Source organism: Passer domesticus, chromosome 15 (genome assembly GCF_036417665.1).
Source record: "Passer domesticus isolate bPasDom1 chromosome 15, bPasDom1.hap1, whole genome shotgun sequence".
Lineage (NCBI taxonomy): Eukaryota > Metazoa > Chordata > Aves > Passeriformes > Passeridae > Passer > Passer domesticus.
Window position 1 is genome coordinate 11897977 of NC_087488.1, and position 12042 is coordinate 11910018.

At 57.8% G+C, this 12042-nt stretch overlaps 1 protein-coding gene across 2 annotated transcripts in view; it reads right to left on the reverse strand.

Moving 5' to 3' along the window:
• LOC135281557 (lysosomal alpha-glucosidase-like) overlaps positions 1 to 12042 on the reverse strand; it is a 15916-nt gene continuing 3874 nt past the window's right edge. The window contains exons 1-20 of one of the 2 annotated variants that reach the window (XM_064390540.1): positions 10795 to 10952; positions 9156 to 9687; positions 8805 to 8950; positions 7690 to 7855; positions 7101 to 7197; positions 5738 to 5857; positions 5358 to 5476; positions 5158 to 5289; positions 4292 to 4402; positions 3375 to 3488; positions 3132 to 3216; positions 2671 to 2788; positions 2189 to 2322; positions 1949 to 2100; positions 1508 to 1656; positions 1286 to 1427; positions 1009 to 1107; positions 728 to 892; positions 502 to 648; positions 1 to 325 (exon numbers count right to left, since the gene is read on the reverse strand). In XM_064390540.1, coding sequence (XP_064246610.1) covers positions 263 to 325; positions 502 to 648; positions 728 to 892; positions 1009 to 1107; positions 1286 to 1427; positions 1508 to 1656; positions 1949 to 2100; positions 2189 to 2322; positions 2671 to 2788; positions 3132 to 3216; positions 3375 to 3488; positions 4292 to 4402; positions 5158 to 5289; positions 5358 to 5476; positions 5738 to 5857; positions 7101 to 7197; positions 7690 to 7855; positions 8805 to 8950; positions 9156 to 9677 — 2781 coding nt within the window. In that variant the 5' untranslated portion in view covers positions 9678 to 9687; positions 10795 to 10952 and the 3' untranslated portion in view covers positions 1 to 262. Of the gene's footprint in view, positions 326 to 501; positions 649 to 727; positions 893 to 1008; positions 1108 to 1285; positions 1428 to 1507; positions 1657 to 1948; positions 2101 to 2188; positions 2323 to 2670; positions 2789 to 3131; positions 3217 to 3374; positions 3489 to 4291; positions 4403 to 5157; positions 5290 to 5357; positions 5477 to 5737; positions 5858 to 7100; positions 7198 to 7689; positions 7856 to 8804; positions 8951 to 9155; positions 9688 to 10794; positions 10953 to 12042 lie in introns of those variants that run through there. The other variant, XM_064390542.1, reaches the window with a different exon arrangement.

Genomic DNA, 12042 nt, shown 5'->3' on the forward strand with positions numbered 1-12042 from the left:
TTCTCCACATGCCTTTATTGCAGTGGGGACCGCAGGGACCCACACCTCCACCCACCCACCCAGGAGCACGCAGGGGGCACCCAGCAGCCAAGCCCCCATCCCACGCCCCCTGTGCCCAGCTGTGCTGGAGGGGGACGAGCAGCAGCAGGTGACAGTCCCCAGTGCCCTCTCCGTGGCAGCATCCCGGCTTCAGGGGCTGGAGCATGGGCCATGTCCCAGCAGGGTGTCCTGGTGGGCTGAGGGGGACCCCACGGCCCCCTGCTCACAGCCACTGCAGGGAGAAGCCCTGGCTGAGGATCACGCCAAGGTCACTCACGCTGAGAACCTGTGGGGGGAGACAAGACATTGGAGAATGCTTTCCCCTAAAGCCTGGCATGGCAGGAGAGCAACAGAGAGTCCTCATCCCCTCTTGGGTCACACTGTGACCCTGAGGAGGAGGGATGGAGACCCTCAGGATGGGGACACCCACCCAGCAAAGGGCACCCTGAAATGGGGCCATACCTGGTTGTCCAGGTAGGAAAAGGGCTTCTCCTGGCCATTCAGGAGGACCTTGCTGGGCGGCTTCTGCACCCCAAAGATGCTCAGTGTGCCAACGGTGACCTTGGTGGCCTCAGTGCTGGCATGGAGGACGGTGGAGGTGAAGATGTTCTGTAGGAAGGGACAGCATGAGCTCAAGGTGACCAGCTACCATGGGACCCCCACTCCTGCCCTCCCCACCACATCCCACCTGTGTGACATTGAACACCACGTAGGAGTAGTTGCCCTTCTCAAAGGTGTCCAGGCTCTCGCCATCATCCCAGAAAAGGTCACCCCAGGCAGTGGCATGCGAGGACAAGGCCACGATGAGACGCAGAGGATTCCCTCGGGTCGCCTCTGTGGTGGTTCCTGGTTTCTGGGGTTCAAAGAAATGGGTTCTGTAGGGCCATGACCACTGGGTCCAGGAGCTGAGGTGCTGGGGGACACACACGCTGTGGACAGCACCCAGGGAGGTGATGGGTGGGCACTCACCTGGGTGGGCAGGATGGAACCTTCCCGGATATGCAGGTTGAGGTGCTCCAGAGGGGCTGACATCTTCAGCATCTCACCACTGCTATTCACTGAGGAGCCCTGGGCAGGAGGCAGGAGACATGGGTGTGAAGGACCAGGGCTCAGGCACGGGTCTGCAGGGCAGCCATCCCCAACTCTCCCTCACTAGGGCTCCCTGGGCTCAGCCAGGGCTTCCCACCCACAGCCCCAGGAGGGTCAAGCAGGGATCACCCTGGCCAAATGCCGTGATGCTCCTCACCGTGTAGAAGTCGTACCACGTGCCTTGGGGGACATAACCTGTGACTGAGTCCACGCCAGGCTCCAGCACTGGGGTTACCAGCAGGCTCCGGCCCCACAGGAACTGCCTGTCCAGCTCCCACGTGGCCACATCCCAAGGGAACCTGCGGCGGGATGGAGACGCAGCTCAATCTCCCCGATTCAGCCCAAGCATCTCCCCAGCTCCCGGTGGGGATGGCCTTACTCAAAGAACAAGGGCCGGGCCACGGTGTCCCCTTGCAGGTGGGCACGGTGGAAAAGGGTGTAGAGGAAGGGCAGGAGGGAATAGCGGGTCAGCAGCACGTCCTTCATGGCTGTCCTGGCTGCGGGGCTGAACGCTGCTGGGTCCTGGGCCTGGGGGAGACACAGGCAGTCAGCAGCTGTCCCACCCCGACCCCAATTCCTGCATCCCCCATTCCACATCCCATATCCTGCATCCCCCATTCCACCTCCTGCATACCCCATTCCACACCCCATATCCTGCATCCCCCATTCCATATTCTGCATCCCCCATTCCACATCCCACCTCCTGCATCCCCCATTCCACCTCCTGCATCCCCCATTCCACACCCCATATCCTGCATCCCCATCCCATATGCTGCATCCCAGCCCCAGGATGCCTCCCACGGGGCACACTGCCCTGGACCTTCTCGTTCTGGGTGTTGTGGTTGCGAGCGAAGGGGTAGAAGGCCCCGAGCTGCATCCAGCGGGTGCACAGCTCCTCCGAGGTGCTGCCGGAGAAGCCGCAGATGTCTGCCCCGACCAGCGGGATGCCAAAGAGGCTGAAGCTCAGCAGCCCTGGGGGCAGGGACAGTCAACAGGGTTAGAGACATCTCCGAACAAGCAAAAGCTCCAGGAGTGCTGGTAGGGGCTCTGTGCCACCCACCTGGAATCGAGTAATGCATGTCCTTCCACTGGCTGCGGTTGTCACCCAGCCAGTGCCCCGAGTACCGGCCCTGGCTGGGGAAGGTGGAGCGGGAGATGAGGAAGGGCCGCTTCCCCCGGATCTTGATCAAGGCGCTGGAAAACAACAGGAGAGCTGGGGGCAGAAGGGAAGAGCAGCCCACCATGTGTTTGCCTTACCCCACAACAGCTGAGGGAAAGTTCCAGCTCTGGCAGAGGGGTGAGAGTCAGTCCGAGCAGTGTGGCAAAGGCTCGCAGCAGGAGCAGCCTCATTCCCCCATTCCTCCCAGAGCAGTGTCAGCTCCCCTTTTCTCCTGGATTATTCCCATCCCAGAGGCTGTGAGCAGCCAGAGCTTCTCCGCTTCAGATCCCACTCACAAATCCCCATCCTTTTCCCACTCAGCTCTGAGAAGGATTCTGTCCCAACCCATTCCCAGGCTGTCAGGAAGTGGGATGCTCAGGTACCTTGCTGTGGCTTTGGCTTCCATCAGCCCATAGAGGTTGTGGAGGTTGTAGTGCACTGAGACTTTCTGCTTTGCCGAGGCACACACCGTCTTAGCAGAGAGGGAATCGCCCAGCACGGCTGCCAGGAGGGAGAGCCCAGGTGGACTCAGCTGGGGTGCAGGGGATATGGACTCCCCACACTTGCTGGCTCTGGGTCAGCCCTCCCACAGCCAGCTGGCACTGCCAACCCAGTGCCAAAAGATCATGCAAATGGCCCCATGCTGCACCCTGACATGGCCCTAACAAGTGTGCATGGCTCAGACATGGATACTGGCACATGAAGGAAGGGATGGAGGCATTCAGGGTGTAAAAGAGACACAATGTCTCTTAGAAATGGTTTTCTGTCACCACACTCAGTTGGCAGCTGTCTCAAAGCACACAGTACCTATGAGCACAGCCTTGTATCTCATCTCCCTCCTTACCCGGAGTGTAGGGTGGGTTGTCCAGCTCTCCTGGGGGGCAGCCATCTTCAGACCCATCCATGAAGTTGGATGGCTCATTCATGTCCTAAGCAAAGAAAACTGAGCTGCAATTTCGGGTGTGTGTTTTTGGGATTAGTGGTAGACCTGGAAAAGCTGCATTTGAGGGACAGTCCTGCCAGGACACACGCCAGGCATGAGCTGAGCTGCAGGCAGGGAGCAACCCACGGGCAAGGAGGGACTTACAATCCAGAGGCCATCAAAGGGCACGTGGGCATAGAAGTGCTGCAGGTTCTCCAGCCACCACTGGTGTGTATCTGGGTTGGAGAAGTCTGCAAAGGCAGTGAAACCAGGCCAGACCTGTGGGGACACCACAAATCCATGAGTTCAGCAAGCAGCTGATTTGTGGGGAGCCACCATGGGGAACAGGGTACCACAGCACGCCAGGGATTTCAACTGAGGGTGAAACAGGCAATGAAACAGAAGACAAACCCAGCCAATGCTTCAAGTCCTGGGTGCTACACACACAGCATCCCTTCTACTCCATGGTACCAGGAGGAACCAGGTGCTGAGGAGTCCCGACACTCCGTGGGCAGTGGCAGCTGATGGAGCTGCTCTGTCCCCACTTGCACAAGGCCTGATACCACCTCACCAAGAACATGTCAGGGAAAGGCCATGATTTCTCTGTGCTTTGCCTTATTCCAGGAATTTTAGCCAATTCATTTTCCCCCATGCTTTCAGGCTACATCAAAAGCTCCCTTTTTGGAGGCAGCAAGAGAGAGCAGGTGGGAGAAAACAGCCAGAGGGGTCAAAGTGGGAGGAACAGCTGCAGAGCAGGTCTCGAGGCACACTGCTCATCACAACAACCTCCCCTCACCCCAGAAACAGGAAGGGAGAGAAATCAGATGATCAGCCTCAGGCAGCACTGCTGACTCTGTTAAGCTCATATGACTTCCACAGGCTCCTCTGCTGAGCAGGGGCTGGTCCCCAGGCTGGTGAAGACACCAGGAGGTGACACATGAGGAGGACAAGGGCTGAGCCAGGCTCTGGCAATTATCCCAGAGAAGTCCCTTGGCCACTTGGCTTTCCCTGTGTTGTGATGAAATCCCAGCCCTGGTATTGCACAACCCACCGGGCTGGGATTTCCCCCTGGAGCTGCTCACCTGCCCGATGAGTGGCTGCCCTTGGGTGGTGTTGAGGAACAAGCCCCGTCTCAAGCCTTCATCAAAAGGCCAGTAGGAGCCGTGGGGGCTGGTGCTGCTGATGCCAGGATCCTGGGGATGGAGCAGAGGGTTAGTGCCACTCCAGGCAGACCACGGCTCCTTCTCCCGGCCAGACCAGTGTGATTCACAGAAGAGAACCCAGACAGGGTCAGCCAGAGCCCACACACAGCAGTTGTTTCCCCCCAAGGGGAAGAGAAACTTGCTTCAACGCTTCCAGGCATGTTTTCTAAAATGCCACTTCTGCAAGTCCCCAAGACCCATTATGGTGTTTTGGGGAGGAGGGGACAAATACAAGAACTCTTGTTTTTATGCAAGAAATGTCAGGTCATGGAAAGGGCTACTACAGAGAGTTCAATGAGGAGGAAATCCAACTTCCCCCTGCAAGGACCTGCTGGTCCCCACTGCCTGCAGCAAGCAGAACCCATGCCTCCACTCCTTGAAGAGGGAAGAAGGGACATCACAGCCAGGTCACAAGATGCTAGCACTTGTGGAGATGTGAGAGCACTTGAGCTGAGCATCCACAAGTTAAACTGCCTGACTCACAGTTCCTCTATTCCTTCTCTCACAGGATCCTTGTACCCACAGAAAGACAGGAGAACAGCACAAGAACCTGGCTGTGTCTCCAAGGTCCCTGCATTAGGGGGATTTCCAGTCACAGTTTCCAGCTGCCTGACCAGCACTGGGAACTGGCCTCCTACAAAAATCCCCAGAGCCAGGAATGACCAGCTGGGACCAGGAGCATCCATTATGCCCTTGTCTGACATCCCTGCAGCAAAAACAGCACCGTGGGAGAGGAGGGGGAATACCAAGATCATAACGTAGCGCTGCCCGTGTTTGTGGAGGTCTTCCACCAGGGAGGGGAGGGAGGCAAACTTCTGGGAATCCAAGGTGAAGTCCCGGTACCCATCCATGTAATCGATGTCATTCCACTGCCCATCCTGCAGGAAAGAGGCTCAGGAATGGGTGATGGAGACTGGACTCCCTGCCCCACAGGCCTGGGGGTTACCTGGGGGATCTGGTAGTTCCTCATGGCTCTCACGGTCTGCCAGGTGTCATTGCTGGATCCGTAGCCCCAGCGGCAGAGGTGGAAGCCGAGAGCCCAGAAGGGTGGCATGGCTGGGAAACCTGCAGTGGGACAGTGGGAGCATGGATGGGGTTTCCCAAGATGACAGCAGCATCTCAAAAGGATGGGAAGGTAAGGGCAGAGGGAGGATAAAAGGTGATAACTGGCAGCAGTGTGCTGTAAGGGCTGGGGATGGGACAGCTGGGGGATGCTGATCCCTCCCCAGCTGAGAGGGCTGGGGATGGTGGGGAAGCTGGGTGAGACAGGGATGTGGGCATGAAGGAGGTGCCTGCACAGAGCTGTGTTGGGGTGTGGGCACTTACCTATCACCTGCTGGTACTGCTGGATCACCATGTTGGGATCAGGCCCCAGGAAGATGTAAAAATCCAGCACCCCTCCAATGGTCCTCCAGGTCAGGCCTGGAGCAGGCTGCAGAGCCACCTCTTTGAGTGGGAAAATAGAAAGGGGGAGAGGAGAGGAGAGGAGAGGAGAGGAGAGGAGAGGAGAGGAGAGGAGAGGAGAGGAGAGGAGAGGAGAGGAGAGGAGAGGAGAGGAGAGGAGAGGAGAGGAGAGGAGAGGAGAGGAGAGGAGAGGAGAGGAGAGGAGAGGAGAGGAGAGGAGAGGAGAGGAGAGGAGAGGAGAGGAGAGGAGAGGAGAGGAGAGGAGAGGAGAGGAGAGGAGAGGAGAGGAGAGGAGAGGAGAGGAGAGGAGAGGAGAGGAGAGGAGAGGAGAGGAGAGGAGAGGAGAGGAGAGGAGAGGGTGGTCACAATTGGGGAGCAGACCCCAGACGTTAGCCCCTATGATGGGGCCCAGGCAGCACCACAGGCAATGCTCAGGGGAATAGAGAAATCCCTGTCTTGCACTCAGCAGATGCTAAAAGGGTGTCTGGAAGCTTAAATCATCACAGCCCAGAGAGATCATGGGTTTATGCTATCTTGAAAATCTGCTCTTTAATCTCAAATCTGTGCCAGCTTCCACTGCTGGACCAAGACTAAGCACTTCAGTGCAGTGCTTTCCTTCATGTCCTCCCCTCAAATCCCCTCCTAAGTGAATTGAGAGCCACTTGTACAAGCAAGCACGTGGGAGCTAGGCCTTTCCTGGGAAGGGCTCTTCACATGGAGCAGCCTTTTCACCTCAGCTCAGCTGGCTGCATCTCACAGGAGCTCCTCAGCAGCCTCACAGCAACAGCTGGAGCCCCGGTGCGAGCAGCATCATCCCAGCTGGCTGCAAGAGGCAGCTGCAGGGAGGGACGGGTGCTCCTGGTGCTGCCCCTGGCACGGCAGGAGCTGCTGTGTTATCAGCTGGCACACAGGGGCAGACCCCATGGCGCAGCTGGTGCAGCACAGCTGGGAAGAGCGTGGGTGACAGATGGCACCCCTGGCTGCACCCCACTGCTGCCAGAGCAGGGGAATGGGCACGGAGCTGCACGCAGGGGACTGGCTTTCCTGATGGCAGCTCGGCAGCTGGGCGTGTGGTTAAACTGCTCGGCAGTTGCTAAAGAGCCTCGCCGTAGCCAGGAAACAGATGGCTGCGCTCAATAACGGAGCCATCAAACCACATCTTTCCTTTTTATGGCTTCCTCTCACCCCAAGCTCCCAAAGTGGCCACTCCAGCAGCTCCCATCTGTCCCAATCTGCCAGGTCCTCCACCATGGACAAGCTGGCCTGGGGTCCCCTGGACACTTACCCATGGCATTGCTGTTGAGTAGGAAAACACCATGAGCATTTCCACCCTCCTCCATCAGCAGGTAGAAGGGGTGGGCGCCGTACAGGTTGAATGATTCCTGCAAGGAGAGGTTCTCAGTAAGACACAAAAGAGGGCAAAGCAGGAGAGCCCCATGTCACTGAAGGTGAATAAATGACCCTGAGCTGTATATGCTGCCACCACCTAACCAGGCATCTGTCACTCCTCTGGAGCACAAGGCAAGGAATGAGGATAGGTTTGCTTAAGGCCACATGGGAGGCTGCTTCTTCCTCCAGCTCAGGGGCTGCTACTGAGCTGGGCTGGGTGAGGGGGAAACCTCCTGCCTCACCACAACACATTGCACGAGGAGCAGGGTGGAGCGGAAACACCCAGAGCCCTTGGAGTGCCAAGAGCATTTTGCAATTGCTCTGAAATCCTCCCTGGCACATACCTGCTCATCAGCCTCAACCATCCCCAGCCTCTCCCAGTGCTGCTGCCCACCCCTGCCATGCTTTCCCAGGGTTTTTCCAAGGCACAGGAGAGTGGCACTCCTGCCCTCAGCCCCTGCACCCTCTACAGAGGGCAGACGTACCGTGGGAGAGACATCACGGGCCCACAGTGTGAGGGTGTTCCAGTCCAGGCTGTGCAGGAGGCTGCCACGGTGCTCCCCCAGCCCATAGAGGAACTTGGATGGGAGTGATGTGGATATCTGGAGAAACTGGTCAGCAAAGATCAAGGGGGCCACGGTGGTGTTTAGCCTGCCAGGGTGACACCAAGAAAGAGAGAGAGTCAAGAGAAGGTTCAAGGACTCATTAGGATGCATTTGCCCTTGAATAATTGTTCTCTTGCCTCTCAAAACATCTCAAGGGGAAGTCTAGCAGCACATCCCACCCTGCATCCAGCCCCAACACCCTGGCCCAGGAGCAAATTCAGGTCTGGCTGGACGCAAGGCATAGCACAAGCCAGCACAGCACAGCCTTCCCTTTGACACCAGAAGTTTCCACCCAGGTTATTATTAACCACTGAGGTGATATGGCCATGGGGTTTCTCAGCCTGCTGTCACTGATAAGTAGCTCCCAAGTACAGAATAGACCACAGCCACCAGCAAATGGAAAAGGGGAGGAAAGGATGGGATCCCAAAACACCCTGACCAGACATTGTCCAGCTGGTGGTGCTTGCCACAAACTTAGTGTGGGCAAAGCTGTGGAGGTGACAGAAGCTGTACAGCAAAGTCACCCACAGCGCTTTTCCACAAAAAGCCTGGAGCTGTGGGTGTGCCTATAGCTTGGACAGCCAGGGAAACCCAAAAGCAGGGAGAGGGCAAAGCCACAACTGTTCTCTGACATTTTTCCTGAGCCACCAGATCATTTATTGGTGATGTGCTGGGGTCTACACAATGTTTGGCTTCTGTAGCACCCTGGGAGGAATCAGAGCACTGGGAAGTTTTTGGAGAGATGCTGATCCCACACAGGTCTGCCATGGCCAGAGCAAGCACGTGGCCAGCCCCTGGGGCCAGGAAGGCACCTGCTGCCACATCCCCATGTCAGCACTGCTCAAAAGATACAAGAGAAAGAGCAATAATTGGCTGGAGACCTCACAGCATGGGTTTTCTTAATGGAAAACCCCTAGAAAGTATGCTGGAGCCTGCCTAGGGTGGGAAAAGCTTCTCTGCACCTGGTACAGTGTGAGCATCAGGTGGGTTCTTACAGCACTGTCCCTGTTGCCTTGCGCTGCAGCAGCACTCCAAAGGGGTCCCAGGAGAAGTTCAAGCTGTAGATGGGGTTTTCTGCTCTCTTCATCACCCGGGGAACATCGAGGGGAACCTCATAGCGTGGGTTGGCTGCATCTGTTATCTGCAAAAGGGAGAAAAAGGGCTTTAAAGACCAGCAAAGCAAGAGGGCAAAGTGCTGGAGAAGCTCACTGGCCCCACACAGCCATGCCTGGAGCACAGCAGATTCCAGACTTGATCCAAGCAAGGGATGGTCACCTACAGGGTGGCAGGTGCAAGGGTCAGGAGCACAGTCACAGGCTCTTGAGGGCAGCCAGCAGCAAGCTCACCTTGATGTGCAGCCGCGTGTCCGTCTCAAACTCCACATCCAGCCTCAGCTTCTCGATGTCCCGGGGGTAATAGGCCTTCTCCCTTCGCACCAGCAGCCCCACCACGCCCAGCGCTGTCTGGTTGAGGCTCTCCAGGGCGTAGCTGGGGAAGTCAGGGGGATAGAAGCACCAGGGCACCCCCTGCTTGCCCTCTGCCAGCGGGGGACTCTGGATGAAGCAGCACCCTCGGCTCTCACAGAGCTCCTGGGTCACCACCACGCGCCGCTCTGGGTAGCAGTCAAAGCGATGGCTCTCGGGTACCACGAGACATTTTGGGGGTGCTGTGGGTCCGAGCCAGCCCCCCGACACTTGCCGCAGCACCCAGACAGTGATGGTGCTCAGCAGAACAGCGGCCACGAGCAGCCCGCTGCCCACCCACCACGGGGCCAGCTTCCCATGGCCGGGGGGCATTGGGGCAGCCCCCTCCTCTTCCACCCGGCATGCTGCTGGCTGTGCTGTCCTCAGCTTCTGGTACGACTTCATTGTCCTGGTGCTGGATGGAAGGGGAGATGTGGCAGGTGTGATGGAGACAGAGAGGGAGAGCTTGCCCAGGCCTCAAGGACAGCTTCCCCCTCTCCTGATGCCTGTGGTTTGGGCAGAGCCTGCCCGCCTCAGCACCCTGCAGCATCACATCTGCACCTTCAGCCAAGATGCACTCAGCAAAGGAAGGCTTTGCCAGGGTCAGGTGGTCCTGACCTGCTAAGTGTGGGGAGACACCGACACCTGACTGTCCACCAATCCCGAGGGACAAAGCACCATTTGCTTTTGGGAGGTGGCAGAGTGGCCCCTCAAGGAGTTTTTCACTGGTCTGAATTAATGGGCTGCAGTGTTTCTGGAAGGTGCAAGTAAAACCGAGCTTGCTCTTCCTGTGGGAACAGAGCTGTGATGCTGAGAGCTGCAGCTCCGAGGTGTGGAGCATTTTCTGCTCCAAGCATTCTTCTGCTCTGAGCATCCTCTGTCATCATCGTCCAAAGCCCTGACTCAGAGGTTTTAGACCCGAGGAGGGCTGAGCAAGGGATGGCTGGGAATATGCCATTAGTCCTTGCTTTCCACTGATAAATGCTGATTCTGACAACCTCTCAGGCAAACATCTCCCGGACTCTGAGCAAAGGAGACCCTCATGCTCTAGTTAAGTTTGCAGGCAGCAATCTCAGCATCTTTAAAAAAGAGACACAACTTTCTCGTCTCGTCTCCTCACTCTCACTCAGATCCCGCTCCCCTCACCCTCCTCCCTGCAAAGGCTCAGAAAACGGCTCCATCCCCCACAAACAGCTTCAGTCCCCAGCTCGCTCCCACCCCGACGGCTGGACCCGCCGGGGCCTGGCCGCGAACCTCCCGGAGCGGCAGCGCCTCCGCCCGATGCCGCCGCCCGCCGCTCCCGGCGCTGCCAGCGAGCCCCGGGGCCGTGCGCCCGCCGCGGCACACCGGGGCACTGCCCGGCCGCTCCGCAGCGGCGACACTGCGGCCGGGCCGGGGGGACACACGGCCGGGGGGACACAGCCGCGGGGACACGGCCCCCGGGCGGGCACGGGCAGCGCCGCGCCCCGGGAGCCCCTGCCCGCCTGCGGGCCCCGCTCCGGCCGTGCCGGCGCTTACATACACGGGTCTCCTCTTGACATTGTGGCTGCGGGCAGCGGGCAGCGGGCAGCGGGCGGGCAGCGCTCCCGGCGCTGCGGCTCCGCCGGCCCCGCCGTAAACACCCGACGAGGCGCTCGCCGGCTCCTACCGCGCCTCTCTAGTAGCAGCGCATCGCCGCACGCCCCTCCTCCGCTCGCTCTTCCGCGCTGGGCGCTTTTTAAATTTTATTTTTAATGTTTGTGTCTACGCGGTGCTGTTCAAGGGTGGAGAGCATGGGAGAGCAGCGGGTTTTTTAGGTTTTTCCACAGTTGATGCACGCAGGGTGTCAAAACCCAAAGAACGAACACCTCTGTTTAGGTGACTAAACATCTGTTTAGGTGACTAAACCTCTGTGCTCCCTTATAGGGTGGCACTTTATCCCTGCTCAGTGGTTTCAGGGAATCGTGATGCTGGGTGTGTTTTGGGCCAGACTCACAAAATCCCAAACATCCCAGACCCTTTCTCCATCCAAGTTCTCACCAGAGGTCCTGTCTCCCATGCACTCCTCTTCATTTGCTTAACAAGTGTGTGTGCTGCACAGGCTTTCCCACTTTTCAAGGGACTGGAGAGCTGCTGCATGTTTATTATTGAAGGCCACCGCTGTCTAAAGTTCAGCAGCAAATAAGACCAGACCTTTGGAGCACAGGTACTTTCCCCAGGGAATGGAAACGAAAAGTAACTTGTTGTGAATAGCACATTTCATCCAGAAACAGAATTTTGGGCGACACAGCTGCTCCCCTCCTGCCATATGTGATCTGTCAAACCCCATGTTGTTGCAAAAATTGGGGGCAATACTTTAATTCCGGTGAGCCCTATGTGTGGGGCTGTCACCACAGAGGGTGAAACGCCCATCCAGGATGCAGCCAGCCCATTCCTGCTGGTGGTCCTCCTTGAGGATCACCACCTCGTGGATGTCTCAGGGATAAACCCTGGATGATTTAGGGTGGCTCTGATCACTCTTGGTTATCACCACTCAGAGAGAGCACAGGCACAGGTGGCTGTGCTGGGGACAGCAGTGGCCCCAAAGGCTCCCACACCCAGCATCTCTCCTTGCTTGTCTTGGCTCTCTGAGCCACTAGAACCTTCCTGGATGGAAAGGAGATCTGGAGACAAACTTCAAAGCATCAGTGGAGACCACAGTGATGGCTGGAATCTGCCCTCCAGCCCTTAGCTCACCCTGCCCCAGCACCCAGTGCAGGATTTCAGCCAGTGCCTGCAAATCTGGGAGAGG